This window comes from Phymastichus coffea, unplaced genomic scaffold (genome assembly GCF_024137745.1).
Source record: "Phymastichus coffea isolate CEN01 unplaced genomic scaffold, Cenicafe_Pcof_1.1 PCOF00116, whole genome shotgun sequence".
Classification (NCBI taxonomy): domain Eukaryota; kingdom Metazoa; phylum Arthropoda; class Insecta; order Hymenoptera; family Eulophidae; genus Phymastichus; species Phymastichus coffea.
This window is the reverse complement of record NW_026706927.1, coordinates 638183-659307: the sequence shown is the minus strand read 5'-3', so window position 1 is coordinate 659307 and position 21125 is coordinate 638183. Positions and strand designations below refer to the sequence as shown.

The following is a 21125-nucleotide window of genomic DNA, read 5'->3' as shown; positions in this document are numbered from 1 at the left end:
TATATAATAATTACGCCTTCGCTTCGCGCGCTGCAATCGCAATTCCATTTCAATTTAGCATAATATAAGCGGTACGCAGCTGCACGACTCACGCGTCTTGGGGTAATCATTCGTTTCTGTTAATTAAGCTGCATTTTGCTTATTCTCATTATTCAAATTTCGTCAGTCGCACCTACAAAGGCGATGCTTGTTGACATTTTCAATCGCGTTGAACGTTATCAACAATGGCAAAACACACCGTTAGTCAAAGACATGTAAATAAATTGATAAATAAGAAAGAATTGACGAGCTGCGCATTTAATCAGAGTCCGATTTACTCCGAAGCGATACCGATCGCCGATCAATCGCGTTCTTTCTTTGGCACAGCATGTGTATCAGCGTGTGTGCGCGCACGGTCGCGTCGCGCGCTGCGATCGCGCGCTCGATGAGAACGGGCCTTGAATGGCGAGAACGCGCGACCAGTAGTCGCAGGAACGTTGGTGCCCTCAAGAGCGAGCACGGACATTTTTTTCTCTTTCTCGCCAGTACCACACACAGCTTCCTCAACGACGAGCAAAACAGCGAGACGAGAAGAAGGAACTACGGCCAAATCGACAATCGAGTCAAGTGGCTTCGGTTGCAGTGAAAAATCGGTTGACCAAGCGCACGATGCAGCTCGAGGAGGAGCGAGCCAAGCTCGCGGAAGAACCTTGAGTGTCCGTCTACAACAGGCAGGAGTAGCAGTGCATGTTGCATGCGAGTGCGAGGGAGAGAGAGAGAGAGAGAGAGAGAGAAAGAGACGGAGATAAGAAGAGAGAAAGAAGGAAGAGAAGATGGAGAAAAGAGTAATGCCGGTGATGGTATTGTGGTTGCTGATGGTCCTGGGTATCGAGGGTGTTAAGTCGGTTGGTTGTCCATCCATCTGCACATGCAGCACGTGGTTTGCAATGCCGAAGGCTTCGTGCACCGGTCAGCACCTGTACAGCGTGTACACCGGTGTGTCCAACATCGTGCAAGCGCTCGATCTTTCCAACAATTCTATTATCAAACTCGAGGATCGCCAGCTATCCGTGAGTTTTTTTATCTTTGCACTTACAACGCCACGCGATTTATTAGACATGCTGAGCGCATGTCTATAGACAACACGGCTATTCTGGGAAACTTTGCCGGCGCCACCTCTATTCTCCTCTCAGTCGCGCCGTGGAATTTCATTATTTCGGGATGTCGCCGCAGGCCACACGCGCGCGCGTACGACGCTCTCTTTACAGGGTCCCCGTTTGTAAACACCAACCTCGTAATCGTGCATGTGGTGTGTGCAGCAAGGAAATCGTTCGCGGTTTTCCATTGATAGAAATCGAAAAGATACTCGATGTCGCTTACACAGACGCACGTGAGTCACGCTTGACAGATAAAGAACGTAATCGGCGGATATGGATGGACGGTGGCGATTCGGACAAATTGTTCTTGCTTTCACATTTTGTCGTGCGCGCGGGCTTACGATTTGGTTTTCAGATGAGCAAAAATAAATTGTTTTTCGAGCGAGAAATTGTTCATTTGATCCCATCATCTGCGCCTGCGGGTCTGGTTTTACGCAGACAGCTAAGTCTGATACAATATACATGCATAGTTGTGTTAATATTTACGTACTTTATTCAGAAAATTTATTTCAAGGCAGAAGGAATTAATGCATATGGCTATTTTTCGACAAATCTTCATTTAAAGTTTCAATTGAGTATCAATTTTTAAAGTTTTGCAAAGCCGTTTCCAAGGCCCCGAACTAACCAAAAAGTTTTCGTGCATTGTGCAATAATAAAACATAATATGTGAACAATTATAATCATTTACATTTCTCTAACAGCAATTAAGTGAATAGCTTGAAAAAAATAATAGTAAAAAAGAAAATACCCAGAGCTAGTGTTACGAAATTGCAATAGCATTGTCTCTCACCTACAAATAAAATGCGACGACGAAAAATAAAGTCGGTAAGCATCGCGACGTTGATTGACAATAGACCCGACGAAATTCACATCTGTTGGAGACCGAGGAAACAACAATGGCACAGCTTTTACTACAAGCACCCACTTTCGCTAGATACACCCCATTAGTTGATCTGTGACAGTGCTTGTTTGCCTAAATCGACTGGCTATAGACAGAGGCCGTCGAACAACAGCGCACGCGAATGACAAACGTGTAATTTCCATTTTTGATGTCACAGCGAGTTGGTCTGACAAAACTCAAGTACCTGAATCTCTCGACCAACGCCATCGCCGAAATCGAGCTCAGAGCATTCGACGATCTGAAGAATTTGTCCGTTTTGGATCTGTCGTACAATCGTATGGACTACATCGCACCTGACACCTTCTACGACGTTCGCAGTCTGAGGATCCTTCATCTAGCCGGTAACAAGTTTAATCTGCACGTGCCGAAGCTCCACAGCGACTCCATTACGGTACGCCTGCTCACATTATCATTAGGCTAAGGCGTGAATGGATAGTTATCTTCGTTTGTTTAGCGTGTGCTATTTTCTTGCATAATCGATTTGCTGTCCATTAACCTCCATTAAAAACTCCTTTTATGCTTTTTCTCCCTCGTGATGACCTCGAAAGATCAAATCATGTCGATCGGCGCCGTAGTAACAATGAATGAACCATTGTTGTTCTCCGAGTTTTCGAGTCTACAGGATGATGATGAGTCAATACGGTTTTGTCGAGGATGAGTAATGAGCCACCATTGTTGCGCTTACTTATTTATTATTATTACTTTTTGCGCCCTACACAGAAGCTGGATCTGAGTGGTTGTCGAATCGATTACTTGCCCGACGATACATTCAAGGGGCTACATCAACTGCGCAAACTCGACATCACCAATAACCATTTGACAAAATTGGCCAAGGACGCTCTGAGCCCAATGCCTTATCTGCAAGAATTAGTCTTGGGAAAGTAGGTTCCATTCATTTAAACGCAAGATTATTCTCGTCACTTTGAATCCAATTTAGAAAACTTATTTCTGTTTAGGAACTTGTGGCTGTGCGACGCCAAATTTATCAGTTTGAAATTGTACATGCGTACTAAGAAAATCGACACCGACCAAGTGTGCGAGCGGCCAACATTAACAGCTCAATTCGAAAAGTACATCTCGTTGAAAGCAGCGACGACGGAAGCGGAGCCCAGAGTCACACTGCAAAATGAGCTACAAAATGCACCGGGATCCAGGCAAACGAAAGATCCGTGGGAGGTAGATTCGTGGCATGAAATCGAGGAAACAGTTGAAGAAGAGCAACAAGTTGATTCCGGTTCCTCGAATATCTTTGCAAATGCCATTGGAAATATATCGCCGTTCTGGTTTCTTCTCATTGGATTTTTATTGGGTAGCGGGGCAACGATGGTCGTAACATATCTTTGGCTATCAACTACGATTTCTTGCTTGATTCCGAGAATTCGACGTGCCGATGCTGGTGAAACGAATGATGCTAGTTCACAAAGGGTTTCATTGCTAAGGTATTCAGAAGAAAAAATAAAAAGATAATTTTTAACTAACCGCGAAGTTGCAAATAGTGATCAAGAAAAAAGCAAAATAATAAACCACTCGGCAAACGTTTCTAGGTTATTACGAAATCAGTAATGATCAACGTTGACCAATATTGATTTCCACCGCGCCGCGTCGTCGTCGCATTATCAGTGAATTGGCTAATCGTCGCGATAAGAATAAATAATTCACGCACGTCTCCTTTGCAATTGATGCTCGTCGGAGTATATAGTCTGTTTCCACTAGACGTACGAAAAAAAAGATTGAATAATGACAAGCCATTGTTCTTTTATCTCATTAGCCGCTTTTATAGGGTGACTCATCAGTCTGTATAAAAAGGAGGCCGAGCGAGTATAATGCATCGCGCGCGACAATAACATGCACAGCGCACGAAATTGCATTACGTCCGTTTAATCTTTTAATCAACTATTTTGTATTTTTTACAGACATCTTTGGACACAAGAGAACATTGCCAATTCAGAAGAAAGTAACAGCGGTACAAGCCAAACCATCTTGCCAGTGCCTTTATCGTCTCATTCGTGCCCAGGCACACCACCACCACCATACCGTGAGGTAATGTTACATCGAAACCTTTATCCACGTGCAGCCATGGTTGCTGTAGCTCAGCAACGTTGTCACGAAACTCCAGCTTACATCTGAGAAAGAGATCATGTCGTCGGCGTATAATTGCCACACCGGACATACTATAATATATATAATTGTAGGACTGAGCGATGAGTGCCTTAGTATACAGCTAGAGATTATTAATTTTTAAGATATTGGAGTGTAACTATAGTGCCTAATTAGAATTAAGATTAGCTGATAGTATTCAGATGGTTCGGTGTGCGCGTCATTCACATGCGCCGATTTTCCGTATTCAGCATAAGCGTCTATTTTTTCTTCATTTGGCGAGCGTACGGTAGCTTCGCTTTTTTTTTCTTTATGTTCCCCGATGCATGTCTTTTTTATTGGTTGTATTGATGTATCGATGAACCAATTGCTAGATAATGCTCTACACATACGTACACGCGCAAGTGTCTGCTCTCGTTAAGAAAGTTATATGGAATATGCGAAATAAAATACTCACAGACATCTACTTGTGTATAAGAGCTTAAAGTCAAAGATACTTTTTCTGATTTAATATTCAGAATTACTCTTGCACATATAAATCCATAGGTTGAAAGTGAAAACTAATACCTCTGGCAATTTTTTCAGAGATGTTTCTCTTTATCTCAAGATTATGTTTTTTCTTGCTTACTTATTGTTTATTATGATATATGCGTAAGTGTTGTGATACAACGTAAAAACACTGAAGTTTTTTTTATTTCTCTGTCTCTCTCTCACTCTTTTTCTTTCGCTCTTCTTTTTTCGGAAAGAATACTTATACTGTATAAAAGTTTATATTGCTGTATCACATTACCTAAGTGCCATTACGTATTGTTAAGCCCATATATGTTACGATTAGATATGTAACGAATTATGATATTCTAAAAAGCAAAAACAACCCCAGTCTTGAAGGCCTGTACTTTATATACGATGAGCTTGTATAAGCTATTGAACGACGTGTGCTTCAAAAAGAAAAAAAATTGATGGCAGTATTAAGAACAATTAATTAGATTTTAACGAATGATGAAATTAACGAGGTTTTCGGCAGTATATCGACTTATACGCAAGGTCAAATGCAATCAGTTTTCCAATTAATATTTCAAAACAGATAAGATTACGCACCTCAAACCAGTAGCAATAAATGATTGTATACAATAACGCACTTCTCAATCGAGCATGCTCCAAAACAATAAAATCCACACACGAATACAACTTCTTTCTAGTACTTGTTATCTATTAACTCCCTGCACTTGACTCTCTCTCCCTTCCGATTTCTTGTATCGTAAAAGACGAGATTTGTTACTCAAAACCATATAATGAAATTCAATTTTTCCTGTATATGATCACTTACTGTATGTTTCTGTCTTTTATCCTCCCTCCCCCCCTCACTCTTATATATTTAAACAATTCCAACGTTTAAGCAGTTGTATTTTATAGTATTCTAGTCTAAGGAGCCCCCGAAATCAGATAACTATTCGTTGTCCGCACGCGCGTGCGAATGGAAAATGAAATCATGAATTAAACGTAAACTCGCAACAACGATCAGAGTCATTATTACAACACGTGATGCTCGCGCTATTATAACACGCGCGTCATGTGCACGCCGTCATATAATGATTCTTCTCCTTCGTATGAATTGTATTACGTGCAGAGATAGATATTTATGAGTATATGTGTACGCAAGACCAAACACTTGTCAAAATGTATATGTAATAATATGTATATATATTATATAATATGTATTCTACACAACGTAACAAAATACAAGTTTATAAATATTATACATGAATGTTTTAGTATAATTAAGCAAGTAGAACACTTAACTGTCCAGTAACCTGTACGCGTGTCTGTATGTATGTGCGTGAATTCAGGTATCGTTTGTAAAGTCGTCAATAGTATGCTATAAAGCTGCAATATTGCTCTTGTCGACCGACAGATCCTGAGCAACGACTTTGCAACCAGTCGCTTCGATGATACTGTCGGTGAGTTCGTGGCTGTAACGTTTTCCGCGCAAATTTGTGATAACACTTGCATCGCGATTGAAATCCGAGGGTAATGTCATTTTGATGTCCTGCACGATGCCACGTTCGACCTCGATTATCAATTTTAAAACGTGATTTTGACCTCCCGACGTTGGGGCTTCAAGTAGGCGAGTTATAGTGAATTTGGGTGTCTTCCCATAGACCCAAGCCCAAGAACGAAACTCTTCTGTCAATTTTTCGATACCTGCAGAAACAATGAAATTGTAACCAAACTGTTTTTTTTTTTATGTTAAGTTAGATATAAGAAACAATTGTACTACCTGGGAACCAGTCTTCAGTAGGATTAATCATTTGAAAGCCCTTTTGTTGCTCGACAAGTTTGTGTCCACCATCGCTGACCGTAAGCGACCTGGTACGAAGATATTCCCAGCCAACGGCACTGAGTAGTTGATCCACTCTAATATGGGAATTGACTTCTCTCAAATTCTTCACCGCTGATCTCACGGATTCGGTCGCGGTGGTAGTCATTCCAGTCTGTATGTAATGAAGGAGAAACTAGAAATTATGCCGACTCCACCGCTGCCTGCTTGTAATTGTAAATGCATACTTATTTGAATATAACAATTCATACCTCGGTTTTCCTGAGAGCCAGGCTGAGCGATCGCTTATTGGCATCAACCAGTAGCGTGCAGTGGTGATAAGCATTGGGACGCCCTAATTTTGCAGCCGTACCAGATATCTGCGGAAAATGTTGATAAAATATTTATAATTATAAATATTTTAATTAAGAGGATCTATGTAAAAGGCCCTTTTAATTAAAATTCGATAAAAAACATAGTCGTACTTTGAACTCGCCCTGCACAACGATATCGTCTTTCGTGTTGATGTTCGACTTGAGTCCCCATTCGCGAAACAGTGCTCTGGTGATGATATCCAGGTTGTAACGGCGATTGTATCTCTGCCGTGGCGTGAAAAACGAAAGGTTCAGGTTGCCTTCATCGTGATAGACGGTACCGCCACCACTGTTACGACGTGCAACGACGAATCCGTGATTTTCGCAAGCAGCCACGTTGCACTCGAGCCAGGGATTCTGATGACGACCGATCACCACGCACGGATTGCTCTTCCACAGAAGGAGCACATGCTGTCGACTAAAATCGTAGTTGCGATAAAACCAGTCTTCCAGTGCCAAATTGGTGAAGATATCCGTGGATTGAGAGATGAATACGGATTTTTTAATCTCATCTTCGGGGATGTCCTTCACTGCTGGCTTATCGCCGTTTCCGCTCGTCGATGCGTGACGCACGACGACAAATAATTCTCTGAAACATTTCCAAAATGTACTTGTAGCTTTTCGCTTGTAACAGTTTAAATGTACGCGCGTATAATATAATAGTCGTATATTGTTAACTACGCAATACGCGAGATGGCCTCCGTTCAAACGTTCAGATGTCGGCTCATGTTGGATAAAGATTTATTAAAGATAAATAGGGCGAGAGAGAGAGAAAGAGAGAGAGAGAGAGCGAGATAGAGCAAGAGAGAAGGAAAGAAAGAAAACGAGCGCTTTGTCATGAATATTAATTATGTAATCATTTTCAGCTTCGACATTCAACAAAATTATCATTTCTAAACAAAAAAAATGTACTCACTTAAACTTGTTGCAAAGGGCCTTGGCCCTGAGTAAGCTGCTTCTACAGATCACAGACATTCTTTGGATCCAAGAACGTAGATAGTTTCTTTCAAAATATGAATAACTAATAACCTCTCGGCACGAATAAGAATATAACAAGGTATACGCGTACGATAGAATAAAAAAATCAGTCTTTGATCGCTATTCGATGAAAATAAAACGCGTTATACCTTGGAAATACACGATAAAAGTAATAAAAGTAACAAAAAAATGTTCAACAGTCTTGTAAACTCTTTGTAATCTCGTTTCAACAACACTTGGGTGACAAAGAGTGTGGCTTAAAATTAGAGTTGCCAGTAGCGGTGATGGAGATGAGGTACTCGTGAAGGGCAATAGTCTGATGCAGCCACTTCCAGGTTTGGTCCAGGCTGTTGATGCGGTACCTAATACCCAAACAGTCTCGGCAGTCCTTTTGCATTCCTCTGTGTGTCGTCAATTTGCAGGAAAAATATATGTGTCAGACGATTTGACTTATACGACAACTAGACGAAACAACTCTTCTCGCTCTTGGTTAGATCTGCGTGCGCTCAGGACCACGTATTTTTCCAAAAACAACACTGCCGTTCGGCGTACCCACAAGCGTAACCCCAACTTGGAATAAGTCAGCACTTTCGAAGGAAACACTCCGTTTGAAGCACGAGCAATGAATGCTACGCGGCAAGCTACAGTTTTGGGGTTATATCGGCGATGATCGCCTCCTACCATGGCGGGGGACAGATAAACGAAGGTTATCTGGGTTCGTAGTTCGTATACAGCTTAAGAGCGCGTGCGATGGCGGGACCATCGACTGACAATGTCGCCGCTGCAGACACGACCTGCAGTCAGTCACGTTACACGCGTGCAATGGGGACACTCGGCACAAAAGTGCAGTGCTCGCACCGTGATATCGGCGATTTTTTTTTTATCCTGCATTATACCAGATGTTGAGCTGAGTGAGGCATGGACTGTAATTTAACATACCATGCTGCTGCTGTCTGCACGTGTACGGTGTAGTGACCTTGTATGATTGTCACAGTACCAGTGAATCACATGATCGCCTTTGACTCGCACTTACTATACCAAATTATGTTTAAAGTGCAGTCTTCTCATTAAAAGAAATAATCCACTTGGAGTTCAATAATCTTTATATTCCTCTTAATTATTGAATTTCTTTTTATCGGCACGATTAAAAAAATGGCCTCAAGATGGCGCTGGCCTTTGATGAATATTAAAAATAAATATTCCGACAGAAAAATTGTTCCATCAAACAAATAACGCGCGATCCTCTCATAAATTATTGAAGCTTATTGTCGTAGTCTCTGATTGCAAACAAGTAAAATAAAGATCTAACACGCACAAGGCCATGAATTGTCTTGTCCATAGAAAGCTTATTTATCGTGGGAATCGTCCTTTTTTTTTACAAAAACATCTGTGCGCGAGATAATGAATTTTATTCATCTTATCTCTCAGTCTTACAATTTACATGCTTTACACAACGTGTACGAGGGTTTTCCGCGATTTCATCTTCTTTAACACAAATATTAAAATGTCTTATCGAAAGTAGAACATATGACGTGGATTTTTTCTATTGATACGCAGATATTGAAGAAAGAGGCTAGTATTTTTTCTAATTTCATTGCTAACGAATAAAGTTTAGTGGTAGATAAAACACAATTTTCTTGGCTGGATATGTAATTATCGGTCGAAACTCGACGGTAGGTCATTAAGTTTACGAATGTGTCGTTGAAGAACGTTTGAATTGTTTGGCGATTTTATACGACAGACTGGAAAAACACGTATCAGCTGAATTGGAACAGATGTTGATCAGACCGTGCAAAGCCGATTGATCATATAGATGTTTATTATGTTGCGTCGAAACTCGTTGACACATTATTTCGAAACTTTTTTTCCTACCCGATTTCAGATCGAATGTCAACGATGCAAGCGTATTTTCGAAAAAATGTTCATTATAATCGATTCAACGAATTGCCAAGCAGCTCGATAAATAAAAATGAAAAACAGCGAAAAGCCTTGGGTAAACAGTTCGAAGTTCATTAATTATCTGAATTATACTTCGACGCCACCAAAGTTTCGATAAATTTTCAGTCAAAATATGCACATGAATTCCAAAATTAGCGCGACATTTTCGAGGGAGACGCGATCATCTGGACATATACAAATCATCGTTCCCCGTGTGCGCAAATCCTCAATCAGTTATATTTACATGCGTGTCAAGCTCATGTAAAATATAATATTCCGACTCAACTTCCCCCTCTCTCTTTCTCTGTCTCACTCACAGACGTGTGACCGATAAAGTTTAGTACGCACTTCGGCGTATTCGATCATAAGGGGGGCCCCACATACAAGATATATGCTAGACTTTTAATTTGCGCAGCAATAACTGAATTTTTGTACTTTGATCTCGTATATCCTCTTATCTGTCTGCCTCTCTTTCTCTTGACTCTCTGTCTCTCGTTGCTTCGCTTATCTATCGGAGGCCGTTCTGTTAAAAATGGTATAACCGCTGCGTGCGCGCACGATGAATTTGTTAGCGCGGCAACAATGTATCAGCCTCAATAAGTTTCACGCATTGCGAACGATAGCATTTTTTTCGAACGCTTTATTTTTGCAATAGAAACGTGGTTGCGATCAATGCTACTTGCACTAGCTGAGAGTGATTCAACGCGCGGCATTCCGTTTACTTTTCAATTGATTTACGAAGCTCGCTTAATAAAGCCGAAGTAAATAACCTTTTTACGTATCAATATAGTTTTTCAATTTTCATTTTGTCTCGCCGTTACGCTAACCGTGCCAACTGATTATGCAAGAATATATATTCCATGTAGCTAACGCCGAGCAACATAATTGGACTTTGATATAAACTTTGATCGAGAACATGCAAAGATGTATGATAGCTTCTAGATAAGAACGAACAATTTGCTTTCGCTGAAATGCGATCGATGACCAGAAATATCTGGCTATTCGATTTTTTCTTGCTAATACTGAGGCAGCAATTTGTAATCGCTAAATATGTGAAAACTGCAAGAAAAAGGTGGTCAGAAAAATGATAAATTATCCATATCACCAAGCGTTTTATTTGAGAGCACCTAAACATTGAATGACGTTGTTCGTGTTACAATCTAAATTGCTAAATTACAAAGCGCGAAAGTTCATTCATTTGCAAAACGACAAATGAGCGCTCTGGCAGACGAGACGGAGCAAAAGTTCACTACGCGCGCAGACAATGTTTGAGCGCAGCGGGGAGCTTCGCGCGCTCCTCAATTTTCGACGCTCGTTTGCATCGCCGGGCTGTCTCGTCTCGGCCGATACGACAATGAAATCATTGAAGATGAAACAAAAGGCGCGTGCAGGCACGGCAAAGAGCGCAAGCTGTTCGATGGGTTCGGGGCGTATCACGTTTCGCAGTAATGCGCGTGCGTGTGCACGTGCGACGCGGATTTTCAGCTGGGAAAATTCGACATTTCCATTGTAAATTTGATCGGCCGATGATTCGGTAAAAAGTAACTTTTCATTTACCGGTTATTTTGCGAGTACGACTTCGGGGAACTGGGCGCCCTTTTACAATTTTACTTTTATTTTTATTCGCGTATCTTAATTAGCAGTTAGAAGACGTCTAACTACAATCGGTACTGCTGTACGATGATTTGACGTGTGCCACGCGATTCATGTTCTCAAACACGTGCTTATTGTTTTTTCAATTACAAGAATTTCTTATCTCAATTATTTTGTTAATAAACTTGATATTGTTTTGAATATCGAAGATTTACATAACCGGTCGCATCGTTCAAAATGAATCTTTGACCTGCGATGTTAAAACTTAGATTACTCGATTTTTTGTTGTTGTTCACGGGCACTCGTTGAACATCAATTACAATAGAAACAGTCAACTGTCACGGTATTATCAATCCTATTAAGCTAAGAAATGCAGTGGATCGTAGATGTGTTCGAGTTTATTTTCGAGTTCTGCGCAAGTTAATTTAATTTAAAGGAACGATCGAATGAATTTCGGAGATGAGCGGGGCGCGCAAACCATCGCACGTAGTCACAACAGAACAAAGTGGAACGTAAACCTTCCATTCGTATAAATAGCTGTTTTCCCAGACAGCAGAATAAATACGTCTTATCTAAGGTATTGTTGAAGAAGTGAATTTACCGTAATGAAAACAAGCTACACACTTTATGCACTTATTGTCGATGTGACAATTGTATTCATTACTGGCGTCGTGTAAATTGTGGTAATAGTTTTAAATAATTGATCAGATAGAACATTTTGTCCTGCAGATTGTTTGTTATCTTGCTGTCATAAAAAATTTTTTGCAATAATCCTTGTGTTTTAGAAAATTGATGTCGGTTGTTAATTTAGTTTTCTAATTTTATTTAATAATCTGCCTAGTTTCGACGATATATATATATATATATGTGTGTGTGTGTACACGCAAGGCACATTCAAAAAAATAATTATAGGTTAACTTACCGACTGTAAATCATCAAGCAAGCGCTTTTGCCGCTCGAATTATATATACGTATGTACACCCAACGTGGATTGAATCGCGACCCCCCCAGTTAGGTTGGTATGAGAATTCCGTCGTTTCATCGGAACGAAGAAACCGCGGGAAAATTCAAAAATGAAAATTCGTTTTAAGATACGATAAAAAGCTAAAACGTTACTAATTTGTTTTTAGGTTTAAAATTAATTGTTTGCCGAACAATGAATTTAGATGCATGATTATTTGATTTTAGGTTTTAATTATATAATTTAAGAACGAGCGTTATACTATGGCCGATCTGAAAACCACCGTTACGGACTGAAAATAGCACTCATAGTCTCATACCAACCTAACTGGGGGGGTCGCGATTCAATCCACGTTGGGTGTACCTAAAATGCACGTGGGCTCGAACTTGAAATTGTAGTAGAGTAGTGAGCATTGACCTGACTAATGTGAGCATTTCGCAATTACTCTGTACGTGTGTGTATACAACGTCTCGACGTAATCTCTGGAAAAATGGTAATCGCATTTAATTTTTCAAATTAACCGTTTTAAAAGTTATTTGGATTGCTCATTTTTGTTAAAATGATTGGAAATTCGTTTTACCACAATGGCAATGAGTAAAACCAAACATACTAAATATAACCTACAAATGATGCAATACTTTGAAAAGTTTTTGTCTTGAAAATTATGAATAAAAATAGACTTTTTATGTTTAATTTAATTTCTAAACTGTATAACTTATACTCTTTATTGATGTTGATTGTGATCACCGTGTCTTCCCTGTAATTATATTTGGAGATTTTGTACTTTGATTATATTGTATTATTTTTATATAGGCTTCTATGGTACTGGCTGGTTTAGGACTAGCTGCAGTGGGATTTGCAGGACGGTATGTTCTCAAGCAAATGCCAATATTATCTCAAAAAATGGCTGAAGCTGTTAAGAATATGCCAAAATTAGACACACAGGTAAATTACATTTTTCTTTCTAAGTAAATTATTGATTAACAAATGGCTTATCGTGTAATTCCATTTCTAGTCTTTGGCAAACAGCAAGTATTACAAAGGAGGGTTTGAACAGAAAATGAGCAGAAGAGAAGCTGCTCTTATTCTCGGATGTTCACCAACAGCTTCCAAAGCAAAAGTAAAAGAGCAGTTCAAGAAAATAATGTCGGCAAATCACCCTGATCGTGGAGGGTCACCTTATATAGCAGCTAAAGTAAACGAAGCAAAAGATTTACTTGAAAAGTGAACAATGTTTGTGAATCTAAATTAGATAATTGAATTTTATTGTTATTTATAGTACAAATAAAATTTATTTGTAAATTGTTCTGAGAGTGATACTAAAAGTATGAGTTGCCAAAGCTTATATTTTATGAACTGTAAATAATATTATGTACATACAAGCAATACTTATAAGTTTATTAAAAGATAATTTTGAATTGAATCAAATAATTGATTCATTAATATATTTCATTTGTACATGATCCAAAACCTATATCCATTAACATCCATTAACATTCGTTGAATTTGATGCGATTTCAAATGGTAATATAATTACAATATGATTTTTAGGAAATGGATCATATTGGATTTTAATAACACGTGCAATATTATAAACTTAAAATCACAAAAATTTTGAAACTGCATTATAACAATGATAAAATATGAAGATACAAATTATCGAACCTGCGATTTCTAAGTTTGCAAATTTTCATAGTACTACTGAATAGTTTTAAAAATATGCTATGTACATAAATTATTGTAACAATATGTTCAAAACTATTTAGATTGATAATAATTTGCTAAAATCTTATAATTAGTTCTCTGCAAAAGCAGTAAATCAGTACTTGTATCACAAAAACAGAAAACAAGGCAAAACTATCGAATTATGCACATTTCACAATCGTTGTACAAGAAAACATTGAAAATTGACTGTATTGACTAGACTTCACCAATTAATTCAAATTTTTTTCGATCAGTATTACCTTCTTGCTTTGTTATTTTGTTGTTCTTTATGAATTTGTTCAACTTTAGATCTTAACTTTGAAATTGTACTACTAGGCAATGAACCAGGAACTTTGAATATGCTCTATAAAAAGCTCGTATTAGGCATATAAAAAAATAAAAATATATGAAGTGTATGATTTAAACGATGATAATTACCTGCATGAAATCATGGCAGTGAAGAACAATACTGTCTTTTGTAATTTCTTTAAAACATTCTGCTAACTCCGTAAAATCTTTACAAGCTAATAAATTTTCTCTGTTCCTTTTAATTAATGTTAATGCTACTCTGAATACAATTTTACTACCTTCGTAAAAAAGGCAGTCCCATATTCTTAATGTTGTCTGTAACACAACAAAAGGAATTTCAAATTATTATATGAAAAACGTTTGTTCTAATACACAATATTATTTACTTCAGTGGGCAACACTTCTACAAATAAACAAATAAACCACTTTGTTGTAATAACTGCCCATGGTAATCCCATATTAGTTACATGTTGATGAACATCTGGCACTTTTATTCTGTCAAAATTATGTTATTTCAGTTGACTCCAATTTAAATAAAATGAATTTGCAAAAGAGTTACATAATTTCTCAAGCCTACCTCACTAATTCAGCTAGGACATCAATGTCTGTAAGTAAACCTTTCATTGTTGGCGTATAATATTCAGGTAGAATTTTATCAATTAATATTTTTAATAACCAGAAGGCTGTTTCTTCACTTTTAGTAACTATCAGTAAAAGACCTGCTATATAATTTAAGCCCTAGAATAATTAAAATAACTGTAATGTTATTTTAATAACCCATTATTATAAAAAATATTGTTATCTTTTATTACTTGGCAATATCCCACTGCTTGATTCTGATAAGCAAATGCTAACAAGATATTGTATAATTGACATTGATGACGGTCTGTGTTATTAAAAAAAATATTATCTGGAAAAGTACGTGGAAGATCTGTCTTAATGATATCTGTTACATGTGGATTATGTGGACCAGTTAACAATTGTTGGTAGAAGTTAGGAGATTTATTCTTTAATTCTTCTCCACCACTTACAGAGAGCCATACCTTCAATTAAGTATGATTTATATTATAATATAATATAAATTATTTCTAGACATAAATGAATATATTTCATACTTACTAAACCTCTATGTTCTGCAGGAATACCCTTTCGAACATAGCGTTTGATAGTAATACTGTGCTGCAAAGATCTGCCTTCTCCTATTATATCTGCCCATTTTTTTGCTCTTTTAGCAAGTACTTTTAAGTATTCAGACATAAACTCTTCATATGTTTCATAGTTGAAATCTGGTGGCCTTTCAAATCCGTACTCATCAACATTGCTGTATTTAAAAAAAATGTAAATAAAAATAATTTTTATATTCTAACATGACTAAATAAATAATAGCAGTATTATTAAACTTCTATAAAATTTTAGATTTCAAAGTAACAATAATGATAATATTCGAAAAATTCCAAATAATGAAAACAAATGAATCATAAATTCCAGCACAAGAGTATAGACACACCTACTTACATAGATGAATGTTATTAAACCGAAAACGAAAAACATTTTTAACCTTACAAATTTTTAGCAGAAATGATAAAACGCTCCCTTTGGAAAAAAAATATAGAAACAAACAAAATACACTTTTATTATTGGCGAATATTCAAACGATAGCTCTTACCTAAAACAGGAGGTGGCCATACCACAAATAACTGTTTCTGGCCTCAAAGTAATGCGATGCAGTAATCATGTGTGCTGCGGAAAAGCTCTGACGGGCATGTATATATATGCAAGCAAACTAAATAATTAAATTGATAATGAATGAACTTTCGTTTGACAGTGTCTGCCGAAAGATTAGGTTATAAAGCATTTTTTCGAGTAGGTTAGCATCGAATTGGGTCGACTTAGTACTATACTCGCAGCTACTGGTTTATTGCTAGACAAAGTCGAGACGGAATCGAGTCGTATCGATACCTACGTAAAACACCACATGGTAACTACAGAGCAGGAGGATAAAATGGCGTTGATCGTTCCGTGTGTGGCCAGTAAGTAATTTTCTTTATTTTATTATAAATTAATAATTAATTTATTACATTCATCATACCAACTTTTTATGGAACTAAAGAAATTTCCACGATATTAGGGGAGTCTCGGAAATCATTGCAGTCTCTATTTCTATACGATTTAGGTTAACCAACTTTGATTGCTTCTGAAAACATCACAACATGCCGATTATAATTTTTCAAAGCATGAAAGTGCACATCATTTATTTAAAACGGTTATGGAACATTAACAAAGTTAATAAAGCAATAATACATACTTGAATAACATGTTTGTTAGAAAATTAGAAAACTTTTTTAAGTCACTTTATTCTACATATTGCAGAGTTGAAAGTTACAATGATAATGCATATTCACATATGTATTCAGACAATTGTTCCTCAAGCATATTATAATTTTAGAGTATCAATAATGATGTCTTAACAATTCGGTTAAGTGCCATAATTGTTGTTTATTTGTAGTAAGAGGTTCCACTGGTATATCTATCTCTCAAGGCCCTCCAACTTACGAACCAGTTTCAGCATTTGTAAAAGATGACAACAAAACATGTAAGACAATGGCATTTAGCCCTCAAGGGCAATACTTTGCTTGGGCGAATGGACACACTATTAAGATTATTCTTTGCGAGACGTGGCAAGTTGTTGCTGAAATTAGCAAACCTAAAGTTCAAGCTATTCAATTTTCACCTAAAGATACTTATCTTATGACTTGGGAACCTTTCATTGGTAAGTAATTGGTACTTTTATTTATTTCAAATTAGTTATATGATAAACAATATTTGTTATATATTGTGTTACAGTATCGCAAGCTAACCCACATGGTGGACCGAATCTCTGCTTTTGGAATCCAAAAAATGGTGAACTAGTCAAAAGTTTTATCCATAAGAAACAAATTGACTGGTAACATTTCATTTAATAATAATGTACAGTTTAATTATTGTAAACTATTTTTTGTATAATTTGTAAATGTTTTTAGGGAACCACAATGGTCTAGTGATGAAAAAGTTTGTGGTATGTTAGTTAATAATGATGTTGTACTTTATGAAGACTCGAATTTTGAAAAAGTGTTACATAGGATAAATGTAGTTAAAGTTGCCAAGTTTAGTATAGCACCTGGTGCTGCTCCATATCATGTTCTTTGTTACATGCCTGGTTAGTATTTTACATTAATTAAAAGTTTAATATTCTTTATATTTTTAATATTCTTTACAATATTTGTGACAAATATGTAGGAAAGTCTGGGCAGCCATCATTTGGTAGATTATATCAATATCCTAAATTCCAAGCAAGTCAACCTGTAGCAAATAAAAGTTTTTTCCAGGTATTTTTTTAGAAATAATTTTGACTAACTCGAAAAACTTGTTCGGTGTAAAACTTTTTTTTACGTTTTCTAATGATTTATTTTTATCTAGGATGATAGAGTAGATATATATTGGAATAAACAGGGAACTAGCTTGTTACTATTAACTAGTACTGATGTTGATAAGACTGGTGCTTCTTATTATGGAAAACAAACTTTGCACTATTTAGATATTAAAGGACAAACGGCGTTGGTTATGCTGAGTAAGAAAACTTTTTATTAAAATAATATTAATTCTTGCACAAGTAGAAGCTCATCATATTTTATTAATTTTTTAGGTAAAGAGGGTCCTATTCATGCTGTAGAATGGTCTCCCAAGGGAAATGAGTTTTTAGTTATTTATGGTTTTATGCCATCAAAGGCAACATTGTTTAACCTTAAATGTGAAGCTGTATTTGAATTTGGAACGAAACATCGTAATGCTATTTACTACAATCCTCATGGCAATAATATCCTTTTCAAAACATTTTTTTATTTTTATTGCATCGAATTATTAAAACTAAATTATTATTAATAATATTTCCTTAACCACTGTGCACTTGTAATTTTGACTGGTTTCGGCAATTTGAGGGGAGGCATTGAACTGTGGGATACAAATCATAGAAAACTTATTGCTACATCAGATGCTCCTGATACTACATTGCTAGAGTGGTCTCCAGATGGTGAACATTATATGACAGCTACTACAGCACCAAGACTGAGAATGAGCAATGGGTAAATTTTTATGACTTTGACGATTATTTTATTAGTGTTTTTAATAAATGAAATTTTATTGTTAATTAGATTCAAAATTTGGCATTACACTGGAACATTGTTATATGAGCGGCCTTGGAACAAACAGGAAGAGTTATGGGAAGTTATATGGCAAAGGTATCCTGTTGATACTTTTAAACAAAAATCCATAAGTTATAAAGCAGTGGATGGCATAGCCCCCAGTCAACCTCAAGGTAAACAAAAATATTAGATTATTTTTGATAAATGACTGTTTTTGATATTACATAATTTTTATTGAATTCGTCAGCATCAAAGCAAGTATACCGACCGCCATCTGCCAGAGGAACTACTATCACTTTCAAGTTACATGATGATGAAGATGATACCAAGCAGACCGAATGTAAATATAATAAATTAAAAAATAGTGATAAGTTAATTGCATTTTTAAATTAATATTACGATTCCAAAATTTATTTACAGCTAACCCATCGAAAAATGCATTGAAAATCAAAAAGAAGCGCGAAGCTAAAAAGGCTAAAAAAGAACAAGAAGCTGCTTTAGCTGGAACTCAAAATACTAATATAACTGCTAATGGTCAGACAAGCGCTATTAGTCCTAAAGTTAGTAGTCCAACCAGTAATTCAGCAAATAATGATCTCACTGATGATCCAGAAAAAAATAAAAAGATAAAAAGAATAAAATATGTAAGTATTAGATGTAATGATTTTTTTTATATTGATATATGTAAGCTACAATTTTTAATATTTCTTGTAGAAATTGGAACAAATATCTAAGCTCAAGGAGCAACACCAGCAGGGTAAACAGCTGGAGATTAACCAATTGGATAAAATAAAGAAAGAAGCTGAATTGATCAAGGAGTTGGAGGAATTGACATTATGATGTTTGATAGAGTATAAGATATTTAATAAATGCTTAAACTTAAGAAACAATGAGATGATCTCGAAAAATCGGTAATATTTTGGGCCAATTGATAACGGATCAAACCTACAAAGCATTTATGATTCGTTATTGTGATTCAATTTTTGTCGATTCATTATTAAAACAAAATATTGGTGCACACAATAATGGATTGATGGAGTTACTACTAAGTAATCATTAAATAACTGATGTGAATGTTTCATCAATATTAAAAACTAAATCAATTGAGTTACTTTTTAATATTTATAAAAGTACGAAAAATTCTCATCTTCCAAAGGAATATAATTTACATGTATAGAAGGCACAAATGAATGACAATTTCAAGTGTAGAATTTTCTAAACATTGAAATCTTGTTCCTTTCACTTTGAACATAAGAATTGTAAATACATAAACCCTCTGTGTTCATTTGTAATACCTTCTTTCAAACTGTTTATACATTACTAACAAATGCTCATTCATCACAAATTTTGAGGCTTGGATATTCTTATTTAAATTGATTTTTTTCGTCTCAGGAAATTTTTTCAGTTCGCATCAGAAGATTAATAACTATATCTATTTTTCTTGCAATCTCCATGTTTTTTGCTTCGAATAAAAAACTACTAGACAGAATATTTCTTTGAATTTGTACAAAGTAATTAAATAATAAGGCTACAAAAAAAAAACACACACACACTAATAGATGGTAAATATAACAATGAAAAAAAGTAACATGATACATAGTTAACTGATAGAAGATTTTTTTTCTTTTTGACTGCGTTTGAAAAATTATAAAATATAATAAACAAGAAAGTTACTATTCTCAGTTTACACTATTCAATAAATTTTTTTTCAATACCATTTTCTATGAAATGGTTATTTATAATCATTAAGAAACATTACACGTTAAGACCAATTAAAAAGCTTTCTTCATTTTCAATTGTGAAATATATGAGGTAGATAATATTGTAACTCAACTGTTAAACAAATTAATTCATACTTTAATTGCAAAGCAATGTTAATTTAATGATTGTATATCTGTATTTTTTAATAATGTTTGAGGTCTTGCTTAGGTGGCTAACTTAATAGTATTAAAATAAAATATGTTTGAAATAAAAAAAATGTTTATTGAAATTAGTTTTCCTATGTAGTATGATCAAAACAATTATATATTGATAAAAAAATGTTAAAATAGCAAAGTCTCAATATTACGATTTTCTGCAAGTGAATTGCATTCTTACGTTTGTGTATGCGTGCATGTATATTGGTTGTTAAAAAAACTCAAGTTTTTCTACATTACTTTTGATATTGTCGTATTGTCAAAACAGTTTGTAAACAAAAATAAAAGTACCTAGTTCGATTATTCAATGGTCAAAATCAAGTAATGCAAAATAGGAGCAGCAGAGTTTTTAAACGTTCTATTTCGAAGGAGCACCCTTGTCCCTGCATACACATGCATAGTGCGTACACACACGCGTGCGCGGTTTAGTTGTGTGGGAGGAGCCTTAGGTTTACACTGTTTACTGATCCAGCAAATCGCCGTTGCCTCGGAAGTTCCCCGCGCGAGGCAAGATAAAAGACTTGAATTTATCACACGCAACACGAGCCAGGGACAATCACTGGTATTTCAACCTTATGAAAGGGATATAACCTAATAAGACAGAAACATCTTGCATTTTAAATAAACGCATTCGAGGAATCAGTGTATCATTCGGTCCTTTTAAACGGCTACGGTTCTACCAATCGGGTAACTCGCGGTCGCGCCATCTCCTCGGAGAGTCAA

The 21125-nt window shown here is 36.2% G+C and overlaps 5 protein-coding genes across 5 annotated transcripts; 3 read left to right on the top strand and 2 right to left on the bottom strand.

The window, feature by feature from the left end:
- Positions 1-552: 552 nt before the first annotated feature.
- Positions 553-5807, top strand: LOC131670850 (leucine-rich repeat-containing protein 24-like). Its single transcript, XM_058946828.1, has 5 exons — positions 553-1049; positions 2195-2428; positions 2758-2918; positions 2994-3476; positions 3951-5807. The coding sequence occupies exons 1-5, from the start codon at positions 813-815 to the stop codon at positions 4162-4164; spliced, it is 1329 nt and encodes a 442-aa protein (XP_058802811.1). The 5' UTR covers positions 553-812; the 3' UTR covers positions 4165-5807.
- A 2-nt stretch (positions 5808-5809) lies between these two features.
- On the bottom strand, positions 5810-8028 carry LOC131670851 (lipoyltransferase 1, mitochondrial). Its single transcript, XM_058946829.1, has 5 exons — positions 7742-8028; positions 6937-7414; positions 6724-6831; positions 6413-6626; positions 5810-6336 (listed from the first exon to the last, which is right to left on the bottom strand). Exons 1-5 carry the CDS (start codon positions 7798-7800, stop codon positions 6011-6013), a joined length of 1185 nt encoding a protein of 394 aa, XP_058802812.1. The 5' UTR covers positions 7801-8028; the 3' UTR covers positions 5810-6010.
- Positions 8029-12658: 4630 nt separating this feature from the next.
- Positions 12659-13534, top strand: LOC131670853 (mitochondrial import inner membrane translocase subunit TIM14). The gene is made up of 3 exons (XM_058946831.1): positions 12659-12788; positions 13109-13240; positions 13311-13534. The coding sequence occupies exons 1-3, from the start codon at positions 12786-12788 to the stop codon at positions 13521-13523; spliced, it is 348 nt and encodes a 115-aa protein (XP_058802814.1). The 5' UTR covers positions 12659-12785; the 3' UTR covers positions 13524-13534.
- Positions 13535-14227: 693 nt separating this feature from the next.
- Positions 14228-16115, bottom strand: LOC131670852 (growth hormone-regulated TBC protein 1-A). Its single transcript, XM_058946830.1, has 7 exons — positions 15975-16115; positions 15428-15629; positions 15121-15351; positions 14886-15046; positions 14695-14803; positions 14438-14623; positions 14228-14363 (listed from the first exon to the last, which is right to left on the bottom strand). The coding sequence occupies exons 1-7, from the start codon at positions 15992-15994 to the stop codon at positions 14256-14258; spliced, it is 1017 nt and encodes a 338-aa protein (XP_058802813.1). The 5' UTR covers positions 15995-16115; the 3' UTR covers positions 14228-14255.
- Positions 16116-16242: 127 nt separating this feature from the next.
- LOC131670849 (eukaryotic translation initiation factor 2A) lies at positions 16243-20414 on the top strand. The gene is made up of 12 exons (XM_058946826.1): positions 16243-16338; positions 16815-17078; positions 17153-17252; positions 17329-17504; positions 17585-17673; positions 17765-17915; positions 17991-18161; positions 18252-18426; positions 18496-18659; positions 18734-18826; positions 18907-19130; positions 19201-20414. Exons 1-12 carry the CDS (start codon positions 16284-16286, stop codon positions 19324-19326), a joined length of 1788 nt encoding a protein of 595 aa, XP_058802809.1. The 5' UTR covers positions 16243-16283; the 3' UTR covers positions 19327-20414.
- Positions 20415-21125: the final 711 nt, after the last annotated feature.

Bases quoted from the DNA above. Each gene is read 5' to 3' on its own strand.
- LOC131670850 (XM_058946828.1), top strand. From the start codon at position 813: ATGGAGAAAAGAGTAATGCCGGTGATGGTATTGTGGTTGCTGATGGTC. The intron at 2,919-2,993 runs GTAGGTTCCATT...ATTTCTGTTTAG, and splicing joins CAAGAATTAGTCTTGGGAAA to GAACTTGTGGCTGTGCGACG. The intron at 3,477-3,950 runs GTATTCAGAAGA...TATTTTTTACAG, and splicing joins CAAAGGGTTTCATTGCTAAG to ACATCTTTGGACACAAGAGA.
- LOC131670851 (XM_058946829.1), bottom strand. From the start codon at position 7,800: ATGTCTGTGATCTGTAGAAGCAGCTTACTCAGGGCCAAGGCCCTTTGC. The intron at 6,627-6,723 runs GTATGAATTGTT...CATTACATACAG, and splicing joins TGGCTCTCAGGAAAACCGAG to ACTGGAATGACTACCACCGC. The intron at 6,337-6,412 runs GTAGTACAATTG...TTGTTTCTGCAG, and splicing joins TACTGAAGACTGGTTCCCAG to GTATCGAAAAATTGACAGAA.
- LOC131670853 (XM_058946831.1), top strand. The intron at 13,241-13,310 runs GTAAATTACATT...TTCCATTTCTAG, and splicing joins TGCCAAAATTAGACACACAG to TCTTTGGCAAACAGCAAGTA.
- LOC131670852 (XM_058946830.1), bottom strand. From the start codon at position 15,994: ATGGCCACCTCCTGTTTTAG. The intron at 15,630-15,974 runs GTAAGAGCTATC...TTTTAAATACAG, and splicing joins ATGGCCACCTCCTGTTTTAG to CAATGTTGATGAGTACGGAT. The intron at 14,804-14,885 runs GTAGGCTTGAGA...TAATTTTGACAG, and splicing joins GTCCTAGCTGAATTAGTGAG to AATAAAAGTGCCAGATGTTC.
- LOC131670849 (XM_058946826.1), top strand. From the start codon at position 16,284: ATGGTAACTACAGAGCAGGAGGATAAAATGGCGTTGATCGTTCCGTGT. The intron at 16,339-16,814 runs GTAAGTAATTTT...GTTTATTTGTAG, and splicing joins GATCGTTCCGTGTGTGGCCA to TAAGAGGTTCCACTGGTATA. The intron at 17,674-17,764 runs GTATTTTTTTAG...ATTTTTATCTAG, and splicing joins CAAATAAAAGTTTTTTCCAG to GATGATAGAGTAGATATATA.